Here is a 17,044-nt window from a genome sequence, read left to right as displayed (position 1 = left end):
TTTTAGGAGCTTTTGAAGGGCTGAATCTCCTCTCTTTAAATTGTCCCATTCTTAGGATTATTTATTCCATCAAAAATTTCCCGCTTCCCCAACTCTTCTTGCTGCTCCCTCCTCAGCAGAGAGGGATTTTTCCCAGAGAATTTTTTTCCAGGAATTCCAGTTATTTTCTAAAATGTGTCTCATTTATGGAGCTTTCTGAGCTCAGCATTCCAGAAATTATCCCTGGTTCTCTGGATGGAGAGGAGAAATTTCTGTTATCCCAAACATTTCATTTTCCCTGAGATCCAGGAGATTTTTTTTTCACTCCTGAGTTTTTCCCTTTGTCCAAAGCTCCAGGCTCCTTTCTTTTCATCAATTTTTATATTCCCCCAAATTTTTTATTCATTTTATTTTCCTCTGCCTTTTTTTTTTTTTTTTTTTTTTTTTGAGAGATGAATTCCAATTTTTTTTCTTGCTGCTCCAACTGCCTGTGTGTGTTGGAACTTGTCAAAAATAAAGCCTAAAAACTCCAGGCATATTTTGGGGGAAAAATTTGAAATAACTCAATTTTTTTTTTTGTTTTAAACCCTCTCCCCCTTCCTCCCCCTCATTCCTCAAGGTTGTTAAATTTGACATCCCTGTAAATGAGCTGGAAAAGCTCCAAGCTGAGGTGCTTTTTCCCTTCGGAAAACCTCCCTGAATCGGATTTGTCTCTCCACGCTTTAGACAAGAGACTTTCCAGAGGTGATTGATGGGAATCTTTCCCATTAAAATTCCCTAAAACATGTAAAAATGAAGAATATCTATTTTTATAATTTTTAACTGTTTTATTTTTCTTTTCCTTATCCAGAAGTGAATCAGAGCCATCTATATCCAAACATGTTTGGATTTGGAATTTCGGCCTTCAGTGGGATCCAAGGGAACCATCCCTAAAATGTTTTTTCTCTGGGCTTTGTGTCTTGGTGGTTTTTTTTTGGTTTTTTTTGGTTTTTTTTTTTTTTTTTTTGGTTTTTTTGGTTTTTTTTTAATTTTTCTCCAAATTTTTCTGCTTTTACCTCCCACATTTGGGAATTCGGGCCCTTTCCAACTTCATGGAACCAAATTTTAGTTTGGAAAATTTGGAAATTCGAGCTCTTCTCAACCTCATGGAACCCAACTTTAGTTTCAATTCATTGCAGGACTTGGAGTGGTTTGGAAAATTTGGGAATTCAAGCTCTTCCCAAACTCATGGAACAAAGTTTTAATTTGGAAAACTTGGAAATTAGAGCTCTTCCCAACCTCATGGAAGGTTTGGAAAAGTTGGGAATTTGAGCTCTTCCTGAGCTCATGGAACTAAACTTTCATTTCACAGCACTGCAGGATGTGGAGGATTTGGAAAATTTGGGAATTTGAGTTCTTCCCGACCCTATGGAACAAAATTTTAGTTTGGAAAATTTGGGAATTCAAGCTCTTCCCAACCTAATAGAACTAAATTTTAGTTTGGAAAATTTGGGAATTTGAGCTCTTCCCGAGCTCATGGAACCAAACTTCAGTTTCAATTCACTGCAGGATGTGGAGGGTTTGGAAAATTTGGGAATTTGAGCTCCTCTTGACTTCATGGAAGGTTTGGAAAAATTGGGAATTTGAGCTCTTCCCGAGTCGTGGAACCAAACTTCAGTTTCAGTTCACTGCAGGATGTGGAGGGTTTGGAAAATTTGGAAATTCAAGTTCTTCCTGATCTCATGGAACAAAATTTTAGTTTGGAAAATTTGGGAATTCAAGCTCTTCCCAAACTAATGGAATCAAAGTTTAGTTCAGTTCACTGCAGGACGTGGAGGGGTTTGGAAAATTTGGGAATTCAAACTTTTCCTGACCTGAGTGCCACATCCAGGAATTCCTTGGACCCTTTCCTTTTCCCTTGGAGCCAGCAGACCCTCACACCTTCATTCTAAAATACCTCTAATTAATCCAATTTTTCCATAAATTACTCAGTTTTTCCATAAATTACTCAAGATTTCCATAAATTACTGAAGTTTTAATAAATTACTCAATTTTTCCATAAATTACTCAATTTTTCCATAAATTACCTTCTCCCCTTTGGCCCCCACGGTTTCCCTGCAGCTCAGCCTCCAGGGAATCCCATTTTCCTGTGGATTTTCCAGGTTTTTCCAGCCCCACAGGCACTGACAGCATTCCCAAGCAGTTCTCCCAGATTTTACAAACCCAAATCACGGAACCATGGGATGATTTCGATTGGGAAAGACCTCCAGGATCACCAAGTCCAACCCTGAATACCCTAAACCACGTTGCCAAGTGTCACATCCAATTTTTTATTTTTTGACACTTCCAGGGATGGAGACTCCACAATTTCACTGGAAAACCTGTCCCAATTCCATCAGTGAAGCACTCCATCAGTGAAGGAATTTTTCATGAAATCCAGCCTGAAGGAATTTTTCCTAAAATCCAACCTGAACCTCCTCTGGCACAACTTGAGGCCTTTCCCAACCTCATCCCATCCCAAGATTCCTGGGAGAAGGAATTTCCTCCTTCCAGGAAATTTTGGGATTTTCCCTCGTGCAAGAATCGAGCGGCAACAATATAAACCAAGGATTGAGGTTGGAAACTTCAAGGAGATAAAAAGTGGGATAAAAACCTGTAGGAATCATCACCAAATGACTTGGAGAAGACTAAAAAATAAAATTGAATTGATAAAAAATCCAAATATTCCCAGAAGTTCCTACAGGGTGCTGGATGGAAACACATCCCAAGATGCATCCAGGAAATCCCTGGATTATGGTAGGATGGAGCTCCTCCAGGTGCTTTTCCTGCTTTTCCACTCCTGTTATCCCTGGAGAAACAAATCCCGACCTCCTCCCATGACTTTTCCCAACATCTGCTGCTTTTACAGGAATATTTCCCTGGAGTGGCAACAATTTAAACCAAGGATTGAGGCTGGAAACCTCAAGGAGAGGAGATAAAAGAGTGGGATAAAAACCTGTGGGTATGATCAGCACAGAACCTGGAGAAGGTTAAAAAATAAAATTTAATGGTTAAAACATTTAAATATTCCCAGAAGTTCCTGCAGGGTGGTGAATGGAAACACATTCCAAGAAATCCCTGGATTGTAGAAGGATGGAGCTTCTCCAGGTGCTTCTCCTGCTCCTCCACTCCCGTTATTTTCCCTCGCTCCCAACATCTTCTGCTTTTACAGGAAAATTTCCCTGGCACAGCTGCAGCTCCCTGGCAGCACCAGAGGCAGCAGGGTTCACTCCCAGCTCCTTGGTTTTCCCTGGAATCTGCAGGATTTTCGGTGCATCCCGGAGGGCTCAGCTCCTTTGCTATCTGAGGGTGAAACATCTCGAAAATGCTGAATTTTGGATGCTCCCCTTGTGTCTCCCCTGGAGCAGGTGAGTGAAAAATGGGGAAAATCTCTGGAAAAACAGGGGGGAAAACACTGTTGTAGTCCCTGCCCTCCAAAGTGAGGACAGGAGATGAGGTTGGGATTCTGGAATTGTGCAAAAAAATACTGCAAAGGGGGAAAAATGAGATTTATCCTTTTCTTGTTACTGGGTTTTTACTTCCCATGAATTTCCAGGCTGGTAAATCCAACTTGGAGCAAAAAATTATCTGGAAAGGGACAAAAAATTAAAAGAGATCTGGGAGGTTCCTTAAATATTCCTTGGGACACTTGGACTCAGGAGGATTATGCAAATTTAGGGATAATTTGCTTCCTTCCTTGCATTAAATCAAATCCTGCTTTTTAATATTTGCAGGGAGGATAAAATCTGAAGTGGAAGTTTAAATTCTCACCCACAGGAGGGGCTCTGGTTATTTTTAGGGATGACTGGCTGGTTTTGCCATTGGATAAATCAGAATTCCAGGCTGGCAGCAGGTGGGGTCCTGTGCCACGGCTGGGGTGGGTGGCTGTCACCATGAGGGGACAGTTTTGTGTCCCCCACTTTTATCCTTCTCCACTTATTTTTATTTCAAAAAACAAGCTCAGCCTGATGTTGTTCCATGGCAGAAATTGGGATTTTATCCTTCTGTTTTCCACCTCATTCCTTGTGGAACAGCCACAAATTTCATCCCATGGAAAAGCAAAATCCCAACCCCAGGAAGGGCAGGTGACAGCGGCCACCCTTGCTTTGTTCAGGAAATGCAGACAAGAATGCCTAAAAAAAAATTTATTTTATTTTATTCCCGTTATTCTTTTCCCTTTCCAAGTCTTTTAGTCCTAGCATATTAATATTATTTAAAAATTATGAATATCCTAACATGAATTCCTGGCATTGCCAGAGCAGCTGGGGCTGCCCCTGATCCCTGCAGTGCCCAAGGCCAGGCTGGAGCAGCCTGGGATGGTGGCATTGGAATGGGATGGGCTTGAAGGGCCCTTCCCACCCAAACCATTCTGGGATTTGGGACACTCAGAATCCATCCCCAGGGGTTTTTATGGAAGTTGGGGATGGAGAAGGGAAGGGAGACCCTTCCTGGAGTGCTGAGATTGCCAGTGAAGCTCCCAGACCCCAAAATCCCTTCCTAGAGAGGAGTCGGGGTGGGGATGGATCCAATGGCAGGCTGGGAGAGCTGGGAATGGAGGGAATTCCCTGGAGAGGGAGCCTGGGGTGGGATTTTGGGAAGGGATTCCCAGAGCAGCTGGGGCTGCCCCTGATCCCTGCAGTGCCCAAGGTTGGGCACTGGGGCTGGAGCAGCCTGGGATGGTGGAAGGGTTGGAACTGGGTGGGCTTTGAGCTCCCTTCCAACTCATTCTGGGATTCTGGAATTCTCCACGACCTTTGTTGGGTTTTCCATGGAGCAAAGTGCCAAGTCCAGCAAGGAGAACAACTGGGAACACAATTTAGGACTGGAGCAAAATTCACTCCAGCGATTTGAGGGCCAAATTTATCAAACAAGAGCCCTTATCTCGAAGTGGGGCTGATAAGAACCATCCCACGAGCTGGAAATCCTCAAAGCTCCACAGGGCTGAGAGACCTCATGGAGCATCTTCACTCCAGCTGCTCTTGGTCCCATCTCCCATCCCAAAATGTCATTTTTGGGTCCTCCCTCAGGGCCTCAGGAAGAACAGTGGGACAGAAACAGGGCTGGGGGCACTCCTGGTGTTTTTCCAGAGGTGCTTTGGGATCAGAAAACGCTGCTGGATCTTTCCAGGCTTTTATCTTATGGCTGAGGAGTGGCTGCCAGGACTTTTTGCTCAACTTGAAGCCAGAATTCCAGCAGATGGGAGCCCTTCCCTCTCCAGAGGGGTTGGCATTCCGGGAAGTGCTGAGTGCTCCTCTTTGTTTGCCTTGCCTTGCTCCCATTGATTGCTCCCAAATATTCCTGATGTCTCCAGGAGCTGAGGAGCCTGGCTTGGAAACCTCCCAGCACGGTTTATTTTTGTGCTTTCTATTTGGCCTGAGTTTGGTGTTCTCCCTTCTTGGGTTTTATTTTTTTTGACAGTAAAAGAATTCATTTTGTTCTTCACCCCTGCCCTGGGCCTTTGGTGGAGCCTGTTTGACCGCAGGTTTTGGGAATAAAATAATGGAATTGTTCAGCTCCGGGTGTCCCATCACACCTGTCCAGAGCCCAGCATGAAAATTCCACATGGCCCGAGCCCACATCCATGGGGAAAAGTCACCAATCCCAACATTTATGGACAGGGACACCTCCCCCTGTCCCAGGCTGCTCCAGCCCCAGTGTCCAACCTTGGCCATTGCAGGGATCAGGGGCAGCCCCAGCTGCTCTGGGAATCCCTTCCCAAAATCCCACCCCAGGCTCCCTCTCCAGGGAATTCCCTCCATTCCCAGCTCTCCCAGCCTGCCATTGGATCCATCCCCACCTCGACTCCTCTCTAGGAAGGGATTTTGGGGTCTGGGGGCTTCACTGGGAACCTCAGCACTCCAGGAAGGGTCTCCCTTCCCTTTGCCATCCCCAACTTCCATCAAAATCCCTGGGGATGGATTCTGAGTGTCCCAAATCCCAGAATGGTTTGGGTGGGAAGGGCCCTTCAAGCCCATCCCATTCCAATGCCACCATCCCAGGCTGCTCCAGCCTGGCCTTGGGCACTGCAGGGATCAGGGGCAGCCCCAGCTGCTCTGGCAATGCCAGCCCAGGCAGGAATTCCTCATTGCCAAGATGCCACCCATGGCTGCCCTCTGGCAGTGGGAGCCATTCCCTGGGTGCTGTCCCTGCAGGCCTTGTCCCCAGTCCCTCTGCAGCTCTGCTGGAGCCCCTGCAGGCCCTGCAATGTGCTGGGAGCTCTCCCTGGAGCCTTCCCTGCTCCAGGGGAACATTCCCAGCACTCCCAGCCTGGCTCCAGCCCTGCAGCAGCTCCATGGATTCCTCTGCATTTGCTCCAGGGTGTCCCCAAGTGCCACATCTCCACCTCTTCCCAACCCCTGCAGGGTTAAACCCCTCTGGGCCTGGGTTAAACCCACAACTCCTCATCCTGCAGCGTTTTTGGGAGCCCCAATCCTGTCAGGAATTGTGCTGGAGCTGCACAAAGAGCTCCTGATTGCCCCACTCCGGGGTTTGGGAGTGGATCCAGCTGCTGAATGCGGCTCCGATTGCAATTAGGCCCATTCAGCTCCCTGATGAGGCATTCAGGGCTCCGGGAGCTCTGCAGGCTTTAATTAGGCTCAGTTGTTAGGCCTGAGTTTATGGAGGGCTCCTCTGAAGCCTGGGATCAGCACCAGTCCCTAAAACTGGGGTCATCCCGGAGAGCTTGGAGGCAAAAAAAATATCTGAAAGGGAGGAAAAATTGTGGATATTTCTGGGCAGGAATCGGTTAATTCCTGGGATTTTCTGCTGGAGTGGGGGAACATCGGCTCAAGTGATTTCCCTGCAGGGAAGAGCAAAATTCCACCTCTCCCAACCTCCAAAGCCGCGGATGTTTGAACACCTGGGAGCTGATGGGTGATTTAAATCCCTTTTAGCAGCTCTTTGAGGCTCTCGTTTATTAACGGGGCCCTGCAGATCCTGTGGCCTCACCTGGAGCCAGGTGGGGCTGGGATTCCCTGGAATTTTTTTTCTCCATTTTCTCAAGCCGATGTGTTCCTGCTCACCCTGGAGGCTCCAGGTTCTCCCTTTTCCTCGGTCCTTGACCTTTTTGGCCCGTTTAGCTCCTGGCCAGGGGATTTTGGGGATGGATGGGACCCACCAGGGTGAGATGTGCTCCTCATCAGCCCTGCAATCCCCAACACCCCGGGCACGGAAATCCTCACTGCAGGTCCCTGCTCCAGACAGGAAAACTGACGGGGTTTTGGGATGTGGGGGCTCTAATTCTTCTGATTCTCTGTTTTATTTTTCCTGAGCTGAAGTCTCCTCTGTTTGTGTGGTGGGAGCTCCAGGGGTGGCTGGGTTGAGGTTTTCCCAATGGCTGGAAGCTGCCTTGGGATGCAGCTCTGGATTTGGCTGCAGGAGGTGAGGAGAGAATTCAGATTTATTCCTGGGATCGTGTTTGGAGCTGGGCTTCAGAATTCAGATTTATTCCCTTGATCGTGTTTGGAGCTGGGCTTCAGAATTCAGATTTATTCCTGGGATCGTGTTTGGAGCTGGGTGTGAAAACTCAGATTTATTTCTGGGATCCTGTTTGGTCCATAAGAGTGAGATTTCCAATTTATTTCTGGGGCTGAGAGGAGAATTCAGATTTATTCCTGGGATCCTGTTTGGTCTCAGGAAAGTGAGAATTCCAATGAATTCCTGTGATCCTGTTTGGAGCTGAGGGGAGAATTCCAATTTATTCCCTTGATCCTGTTTGGAGTTGAGAACTCAGATTTGTTCCTGGGCTCCTGTTTGGCCCCAGGAGAGTGATAATTCAAATTTATTCCTGGGATCCTGTTTGGAGCTGGACGGAGAATTCAAATTTACTCCCTTGATCCTGTTTGGAGTCAAGGCTGAGAATTCAGATTTATTCCCTTGATCCTGTTTGGAATAGAGGGGAAAATTCAGATTTATTTCTGGGATCCTGTTTGGTCCCAGGACAGTGAGAATTCCAATTTATTTCTGGGATCCTGTTTGGAGCTGGGGCTGAGAATTCAGATTTATTCCCTTGATCCTGTTTGGAGCTGTGGTTCAGAATTCAGATTTATTCATGGGATCTGGTTTGAAATTGGGGTTGAGAATTCAGATTTATTCCTGGGATCTTGTCTGGAGCTGAAGGAAAATTTCAGATTTATTCCCTTGATCCTGCTTGGAGCTGTGGTTCAGAATTCAGATTTCTTCCTGGGATCCTGTTTGGCCCCAGGAGGGTGATAATTCCAATTTACACCTGGATCCTGTTTGGAGCTAAGTGAAAAATTCAGATTTATTTCCTTAATCCTGCTTGGAGTTGTGGTTCAGAATTCCGATTAATTCCTGTGATCCTGTTTGGAGTTGTGGTTCAGAATTCCGATTAATTCCTGTGATGCTGTTTGGAGCTGCTCTCCCTCCCCAGGAATTCCCATGGATGTGTCCCACTCCTTCCCTGCCCACCTGACCCGGAGCTTTGGGGTCGCTGCCCTGTCCCCACCCCGCAGAGCCAGGTGTGCTGCTCGGGCCCTTTTTGGGGTCATTTCCCAACATTTGATCCCTCCCTGCCTCCAGTTCTCCACGCAGGACACAATTCTACGGAAATGTGGGGAGAGGAGATAAATCAGGATTTCATTTCTGCCGCCCCCTCTCCAGCCCCCAGCAATGTCAGACTCCCACATTTTACCATAAATCACATTTTCCCCCCCAATCCTGCTGTTTTCCCCCCTCTCCAGGTGCTGATACCTGGAGTTTTCATCTCCCCTGGGAACAAATTCCCCCCTTTCCCTGCGCCGGCCCCTTCCCTCGCAAACATCCCAGTTATTTTATCATCGTTTTATGCCCACGAGGTAAAAATATTTTAATTTTTTTTTTCTTCCCCTTTCCCCTCCTTTTCTCCCCGCTTTTCCATTCCCGCATTCCTGCCAGGAGCGTGCGGGGTGGCATCCCCTGCCTGCCCCGTTCTCCCCGTCCATCCATCCATCCGTCTGTCCGTCTGTCCGTCCGTCCAGGGGAGGAAGGGCAGCTGGAAGGGGGGGCCCGCCTGGAGCAGCCCCTCCTCCCGCCTCAGAATTCCTGATTTTCTGCTTTTCCCCAGCCCCGGGAAGTTTTCTCCGCCTCGGATTTCCCGGTGCGGGGACCCCCGGGACGCTGCTGGGAACGGGGGAGAAGCCGGGTGAGCAGCGCGGTCCGTCTGTCTGTCTGTGTCTGTTTGTCCGTCCAGGGTTTTGGGTTCATTTTTTGGGGTTTTTTTTGTTTGTTTGGTTGGGGTTTTTTGCACTCTTTGGTCTCAGGTTGCAGCTAAAGAACCGCGGAAGGGAAAGGGGCTGGGGGAGGAGGAAGAGGAGGAAGAGGAAGCAGCAGCTCCCAAGGGGGAGGATGAGGAGGGAGAGGAGGATGAGGAGCAGCAGCTCCGGATGAGGAAACTGAGGAGGGAGAGGAGGATGAGGAGGGAGCAGCTCCCGATGGGAAGGAAGAGGAGGATGAGGAGGGAGCAGCTCCTGAGGAAGAAGAGGATGAGGAGGCAACGGCTTCTGATGGGGGAAGATGAAGAGGATGAGGAAGGGAGCAGCTTCCGATGAGGAGGAAGAGGAGGCAGCAACTCCTGAGGAAGAGGAGGATGAGGAGGAAGCAGCTTCTGTTGAGGAGGAAGAGGAGGATAGGGAGGGAGCAGCTTCCAATGGGGACGAAGAGGAGGATGAGGAGTCAACAGCTTCTAATGGGAAGAGGAGGATGAGGAGGAAAGCTTCTGATGGGGAATATGAAGAGAATGAGGAGGCAGCAGCTCCCAGGGGGGAGGATGAAGAGGATGAGGAGAATGAGGAGGCAGCAGCTTCCAAAGGGATGAGGAAGATAAGGAGGCAGCAATTCCAGATGAGGAGGCAGCAGCTCCAGATGAAGAAAATGAGGATATAGAGGAGGATGAGGAGCAGCATCTCCCAAAGGGGAGGATGAGGAAGATTAAGAAGCAGCAATTCTGGATGAGGAGGCAGCAGCTCCCTGATAAGGAGGAAGAGGAGGATGAGAAGGAAGCAGCTGTGGGTGAGGAAGCACCACATGGGGAGATGGGGGAGGAAGAAGAGGTTGAGGAGCAGCAGCTCCCAATGGGGAGGATGAAGATGGTGAGGAGGATGAAGATGATGAGGAGGCAGCAGCCACTGGTGAGGAGGATGAGGAAGCAGAAGCAGCCCCGGCTTCCACTGTCGGCACTGCCAGAGTTCCCAGTTTTGGGGTTTGTTTTTGGGGTTTTTTGAGGTGATTTTGGGAAGAATCCAATTCCTGCTGCTCCTTTGATGCATCCAGGGGGTCTGAGCGTGGAGTGGGCAGAATCTGATCCCAGAAAAGTTCCCACCAGTGGGATGAGGAGATGGATTTTCCTTCTGCTCTCCCTTGTTCTGTGTGAAGCAAGTCCTGCATCAAAGCTGGGACAACAACGGAGCAAATCCCCTGGGAATGGGGCTATAAGGGTTATAATTCCAAAAAATTTGGTATTTTGGGAGAAGCAGCAGGAAGGGCTGGCCTGGGGCCATTCCTGGCTGGGGAACTCCCAAATTCCAGGCTGGAATTCTCCTTTCCCGCTGCAGGTTTGATGGTGGCAATGGATTCAGAATCCACACCCAGCCATGGATTTGCTCCTTTCCCAATCCAGCTTTTCCTGCCCCATGAGCACCAGTGGTGATGGGGATTGAGATCCACTCACCATTCCCTGTGGATTCTGGAATGATGTTCCACAAATTTCATTTTGATTCACAAATTTTTAATTTTTTTAAATTATTTTTTGGCTGCTCTCCATCGTGGCCCCAAAATAACAGGAATTCTGCTGCAATCAGGAATTGCAAGGAAATGGTTTTCATTCCAGGGAGAGGAGGGGATCAACCACCAGGAGAAGATTCCTGGAATGTCTCAGAAGGCTTTGAGGCTCTTTGTGGTTTGGGGTGGGAATTGCAGGAATTGTCTCCCTGTGGTCACTGCACCAGGAATGGGACAGGGAATGTTGGGGGTTCCCAATTTTCCTGCAGCTCCAAGGATCCTCGGGAAGGGCTGGAGGTTCTGTTTGGAGGGTTGGCACAGGGATATGGGGACACGTCCTGGCTCTTTTGGGTGGCATTTAGTCCTCTTTGGGTGTCACTGGAATTTTGGGATCACTGGGGTTTTGCTCCTTGTTAAGTGTCACTGGAATTTTGGGATCACTGGATCCCTGGATTTTTGATCATCTTTTGGTCCTTTTTAGGTGTCGTGTCACTGGATGTTTGGGATCACTGGAATTTTGGGTGTCATTTGGTCCTTTTTGGGTGTCACTGAATTTTTGGGATCACTGGAATTTTGGGTGTCACTTGGTCCTTTTTGGGTGTCACTGAATTTTTGGGATCCCTGGATTTTTGGGTGTCACTTGGTCCTTTTTGGGTGTCACTGGATTTTTGGAATCACTGGAATTTTGGGTGTCATTTGGTCCTTTCTGGGTGCCATTTGGTCATTATTGGGATCGCTGGATTTTTGGGTGTCATTCAGTCCTTTTTGGGTGTCACTGGACTTTTGGGATCACTGGAATTTTAGGATCATTTGGGTGTCATTTAGTCCCTTTTGATGTCACTTGGTCATTTTTGGGATCACTGGATTTTTGGTTGTCATTTGGTCATTTTTCGGTGTTACTGAGTTTTTGGGATCCCTGGGGTTTTGGGTGTCATTTGCTTCTTTTTGGGTGTCACTTGGTCATTTTGGGGATCACTGGACTTTGGGGTGTCATTTTGTACTGTTTGGATGTCATTTGGTCGTTTTTGAGATCACTGAATTTTTGTGTGTCATTTGGTCATTCTGGGGATCACTGGAATTTTTGGGATCACTGGGTTTTTGGGCATATTTGGTCCTTTTTGGGATCACTGGAATTTTGGGTGTCATTCAGTCCTTTTTGGGTGTTACTGCATTTTTGGGATCACTGAATTTTTGGGTGTCATTTGGTCCTTTCTGGGTGCCATTTGGCCATTATTGGGATCGCTGGATTTTTGGGTGTCATTTGGTCCTTTTTGGGTGTCACTGGATTTTTGGGATCACTGGATCTTTAGGATCACTGGGCGTTTGGGTGTCATTTGGTCCTTTTTGGGGATCACTGGAATTTTAGGGTCGCTAGGTTTTTGGGCATTATTTGGTCTTTTTTGGATGTCACTTGATTTTTTAGTGTTGCTTGAAAATTTTTGGGATCACTGGATTTTTGGGTGTCATCTGGTCCTTTTGGGGATCACTGGAATTTTGGGATCACTTGGGGTTTGGGTGTCATTTTCTTCTTTCTGGGTGTCAATGGAATTTTGGGGTCACTGTATTTTTAGGTGTCGTTTGGTCAATTTTGAGATCACTGGATTTTTGGGTGTCATTTGCTTCTTTTTGGGTGTTACTGGATTTTTGGGATCACTGGAATTTTAGGATCACTGGGGATTTGGGTGTCATTTGGTCCTTTTTGGGTGTCACCGTAATTTTGGGATCACTGGATTTTTGGGTGTCACTTGGTCCTTTTTGGGTGTCACCGTAATTTTGGGATCACTGGATTTTTGGGTGTCACTTGGTCCTTTTTGGGTGTCACTGTAATTTTGGGATCACTGGATTTTTGGGTGTCACTTGGTCCTTTTTGGGATTTTTTGCTATCATTTTATTATTTCTGGGTGTCACTGGAATTACGGGGTTTTGGGCATCATTTACTCCTTTTTGGGTGTCATTTAGTCCTTTTGGGGATCACTGGATTTTGGGTGTCATTTGCCTCTTTTTGGGTGTTACTGGATTTTTGGGATCACTGGATTTTTAGGATCATTGGGGGTTTGGAAGTCATTTGATCCTTTTTGGGTGTCGTTTGATCCTTTCTGGATGTCATTTGGTCATTTTGGGGGTCACTGGGGGTTTGGGTGTTATTTGGTCATGTTGAGGATCACTGGAATTTTGGATGTAATTTAGTCCTTTTTGGATGTCATTTGGTCATTTTTTGGGATGCCTGGATTTTTGGGTGTCATTCAGTCCTTTTTGCGTGTTACTGGATTTTTGGGATCGCTGGATTTTTGTCCTTTTTGGGATCACTGTAATTTTGGGTTTACTGGTATTTTGGGTGTCATTCAGTCCTTTTTGGGTGTCGTTTGGTCATTTTGGAGATCACTGGATTTTTGGGTGTCATTTGGTTCTTTTTGGGTGTCACTGGATTTTTGGGTGTCATTTGGTCCTTTTTGAGATCACTGGATTTTTAGAATCATTGAGGTTTTGGGTGTCATTTTATTCTTTTTGGGTGTCGCTGGATTTTTCGGTGTCACTTGATACTTTTTGGATGTCATTTGGTCCTTTTTGGGGATCACTCAGTTTTCCCCAGCATGGCTTTTCTGGGAGTGGGAAAACCCAGGGGATGGATGGATGGATGGATGGATGGATGGATGGATGGATGGATGGATGGATGGATGGATGGATGGATGGAGTGTGACTCTTTGGGATTTGGGATCTGCAGGTGGTGCCGAAGCTCTGGGATGTTCTCACCTCAGGCCTCACCTTCCCGTGTAATGAAGAATGAAATTATTGGGAAAAGTCAGAGATTTGGGTTCAGACCCTTGGCTCCAGCTCAGGGCCTGGGGAATCTGTTCCTAACTGGGCAGGGGGTGCCTCTGGATCAGCCTCTCCCATTCCCTGCCCAGAAATCAGGGAATCACGCAGGGGTTTGTGTTGGAAGGGACTCTAAAGCCCATCCAATGCCTACCTGGCCATGGGACGTTGGGTCAGAAGATGGGAATTGGGAATTCCATCCCCAAACTCTCCTTGCTGCCTCCTTCCATGTCTTTGTTCCAGCAAAATTGAATCTGGAGCCAGGGAAACAGCAGCACATTCCTGCTGGCAGGATTTCCCCTGCCCCAAACCCTGGAGGCTCCCAGGGTGTGGGAACCCAGGGAATTCCTCTGGCTGCCCTGGAGGGCTCAGAGACCTTGGCACAGAGCCCAAGACCCCTGTGACTTTGATTGAGCCCTTGGGAAAAACAATTATCAACCTTATATGAAGAATTACAAGCCATGAAAGTTTAAGTAGAATGATAGTGAATTTATAACAGGACGAAAAATGGATTTTTTGGGGTTTTTAGAATGGGGGTTCAGGAGGCAACATGGAGGGATCTGGGCATGTCCAGTCTTTCTCCTTCTTGTTTTTGGCCTCCATCTTCTGGGTGATGTTGGCACTTTTGGATTGGTTTAGAGTAGAAGCTCACTGTCTGACATAGGTGGTAGCCATTGGAAAATCGTTGTAAATATTGTACACGTAGTTTTTAGTATAAAAAGATAACACCACCCTGGGGCAGGCAGAGTGCCTGGAACTGTCCTGCTGAGCAAACCTTGGCAGGGCAGGAGAAAAAATTTTATAGATAAGGAACAATGAACAACCTTGAGAATGAGAACTGAAGAGCTCTGACTCCTTCTTTGAGTGCCAGACTGGGAAAAGAGGCTTTGTGACACATCTGGGGTCACTGTGACCAGCAGAGACCCCGAGAGCAGGGGATTTAGAACCTCTGGGATCTTTGTTTCCTTTGTCCCATCTCCTGTTTCCCCCAGGAGCACTTGGAAGTGTGAATTAACTGGAAAAGTTCCAGCTGGAGGAACCGGAGCGGCACAGCCCTGGCTGCCAGCCAGGCACTCAATCTCCTCATCCATCACTTTCCAACCCTTTTTCAACCCCCACCTCCTTCAAACCCAACGATTTTCCCACAAATCCCCACCTCTCCTTGGCCATGGATCCTGCTTTCCTGGAGATATTCCCTTTTTGAGAATGTGTAATCCCATTCCACCTTTTTTAAGGGAAAACAGATGAACAAACGTCACCCCCCGTATGTCCCACACGGCGGCAGGATGACAAAACTGCAGATATCCCATTCTTTATTCCACGAATCCACCTGATGAGTGGTGATTCCCAACAAAATTCCCATTTGGAGTCACCCACCCCAAACCTTCCCTCCTCTCCTGGGATTTCTTGCAGGAATTGGAGCTCAGGGCACCAAACCCCTCCCTTGCTGTTTGCAGCAGCTGCACGGGCAAATCCAACATTTTTTTCCCTCAAATTCTTCTTGGAGAGGGAGGAAGGTTCTGCCTGGAGATGGTCTTCCCAAGAAACCCTAGCTGGAATTTTCTGCTTGGAAAAGCCTCTAAAATTGGCTTATAAAGGTGTTTTTAATGTGAAAATCTGATTTGTGGGGAGTCACTATGGAGCAGGATGGAGGAGAGGAGGGTGTGGATGTCATTCCCAGGCTCACTAGGTGTTTTCCTGCTTTTCCCCTGGATGCTTCCAAGCTGAAATTCTCCATCCCAAACTCCTTGGACATTCATTGTCACAGGAGTCTTAGAGGGACTCCTTATTCTCATTAATCCCTGGTGTTAATTGGAAATTATTGAAATCCCTGGAAAAGAGTGAAGCTGGATGAAGCCATTGAGTTGTTTTTTTTCTCTCTGAATCCATAATTTCCACCTTGGAAGTTGTCCACACTTCCCTGAGAACAGGTGAAGTTCACAGCAGGAGAAGAACTTTTGATTGCCCATTAAAAAAGAATAAAATTCCTTTTGGCAGCACCATTTCTGCTCCACAGGGAGAATTCCCTGTTTTCCAGAGGGGGAATTCTGCAGCAGCTCTGGGGAGTCATTAAACCACCAGCAATCACCAAAATTCCAGACTCCTGTGGCATGGTGGGCTGCATCCTCAAGGAAGTCCATCCTGGATTTAGGAGCCTGGAGATCAGGGTTGGATGCAGCTGATTCCTGATTTTCCTGGCCTTTTCTCATGGATTAATTGAAATGTGAAGTTTTCCCTGCCTTTATCCCACCACCAATATTCCATTTGGGCTTTATTGCCTCTGGTGGATGTTGGGGAAGGAGGAGCAAAGCTGAACTCTCAGCATTAGCAAAGAAATGAAGGAATTCAAGGATTTATGGATTTCAATCCCAGTTTTCCAAGCCAGGAGGAGCCTTTTCAGCAGGAGAAAAGCTTTTCCTGGCGCTGAGGGTGGGTGGGAGTGTCACCCTCAGGTGGGCCCAGCTCCAACCTCTTTCCCTCTGCAGGTGAGGGGCTCTCCAGGCTCTGTGCTGGCTTCCAAGGATTCCCAGGAGCTGCTTCCCAAGGGAAATGTTGTGTGCCCAGATCCAGATCCTTGTCCTGGCCCTGGCCACGGGGCCATTCCGAGCTGGGGCTGCTCATGAAGGTGAGTGACAAGTGACACCGGGGTCACCACAGGGACATTTTGGGGAGGAAAATCCCTTTTCCAAGCAGATTTTCCTGAAACCACGCATGGATCTGTCAGGGTGGAGCTGTGGGGCCTTTAATTCCTGCTCAGGACCCTCTTAGGTTGGGATGGTGTGGATAATGGAGCACCTCCAAAGGAATTCAGGACTTGCAGGGATGAATCCTCTCCTTGTGCTGGCAGGAATTTCCTCCTGGAGCTCCTGCCCCAAGCAGAGATGAGACACAAGGGCAGGAGGGCCCTGCAGAGAAGATCCTATGGGGAATTCAGGGCCTGAATTCCTGCTCTGGGATTGAATTCAGGCCTGGATCTGGGATTGAATTCAGGCCTGAATTCCTGCTCTGGGATTGAATTCAGGCCTGGAACTGGGATTGAATTCAGGCTTGAATTCCTGCTCTGGGATTGAATTCAGGCCTGAATTCCTGCTCTGGTGATTCATGGAGAAATCAGGGCTCTGCTCATTGTCCTGTCTCTGCTCCAGAGGAAAGTGGGGAGAAAGGGAAAACAAATCCCCTCTGAATTCCAAGACCTGGTTCCAGCCACCACACAGGAAATGGGAGAGGAAAATCCTCAAGGAAGCCTTGAATCCTTCTCCTGCTTTTTAGGGAGTGGGGATGGCACAAGGATTCACCTCCCCAGCTCCATGCAGGCTCGCAAAGAGCTTTGGGGGATGAGGGGCTGGATCCAAAAAGCAGGAGGAAAAGGAATTCCAGGGAAGAGCCTCATGGATGTATTTTTTGGTCTCAGGTGGGGAAGATCCTTGGGAGCATCCCCCAGAGCTCCCAGAATTGTCCCAGGCTGGGTGGGATCCTCCTTTTTCCAACAGCCCCCAGGTTTGGAGGTGCAGATCCA

The 17,044-nt window shown here is 47.7% G+C and overlaps 1 protein-coding gene across 1 annotated transcript in view; it reads left to right on the top strand.

Moving 5' to 3' along the window:
* The first annotated feature begins 3,235 nt into the window (after positions 1 to 3,235).
* Positions 3,236 to 17,044, top strand: part of LOC131082232 (collagen alpha-1(VII) chain-like) — a 109,836-nt gene continuing 96,027 nt past the window's right edge. Inside the window, exons 1-3 of the mRNA XM_058021932.1 lie at positions 3,236 to 3,365; positions 9,062 to 9,139; positions 16,014 to 16,153. Coding sequence (XP_057877915.1) covers positions 16,078 to 16,153 — 76 coding nt within the window. The 5' untranslated portion in view covers positions 3,236 to 3,365; positions 9,062 to 9,139; positions 16,014 to 16,077. The remainder of the gene's footprint in view (positions 3,366 to 9,061; positions 9,140 to 16,013; positions 16,154 to 17,044) is intronic.

This window comes from Melospiza georgiana, chromosome 4, assembly GCF_028018845.1.
Source record: "Melospiza georgiana isolate bMelGeo1 chromosome 4, bMelGeo1.pri, whole genome shotgun sequence".
In the NCBI taxonomy this organism is placed as follows: Eukaryota; Metazoa; Chordata; class Aves; order Passeriformes; family Passerellidae; genus Melospiza; species Melospiza georgiana.
Note: the sequence above shows the minus strand (reverse complement) of the source record. Positions and strands in the feature narration are given on the sequence as shown.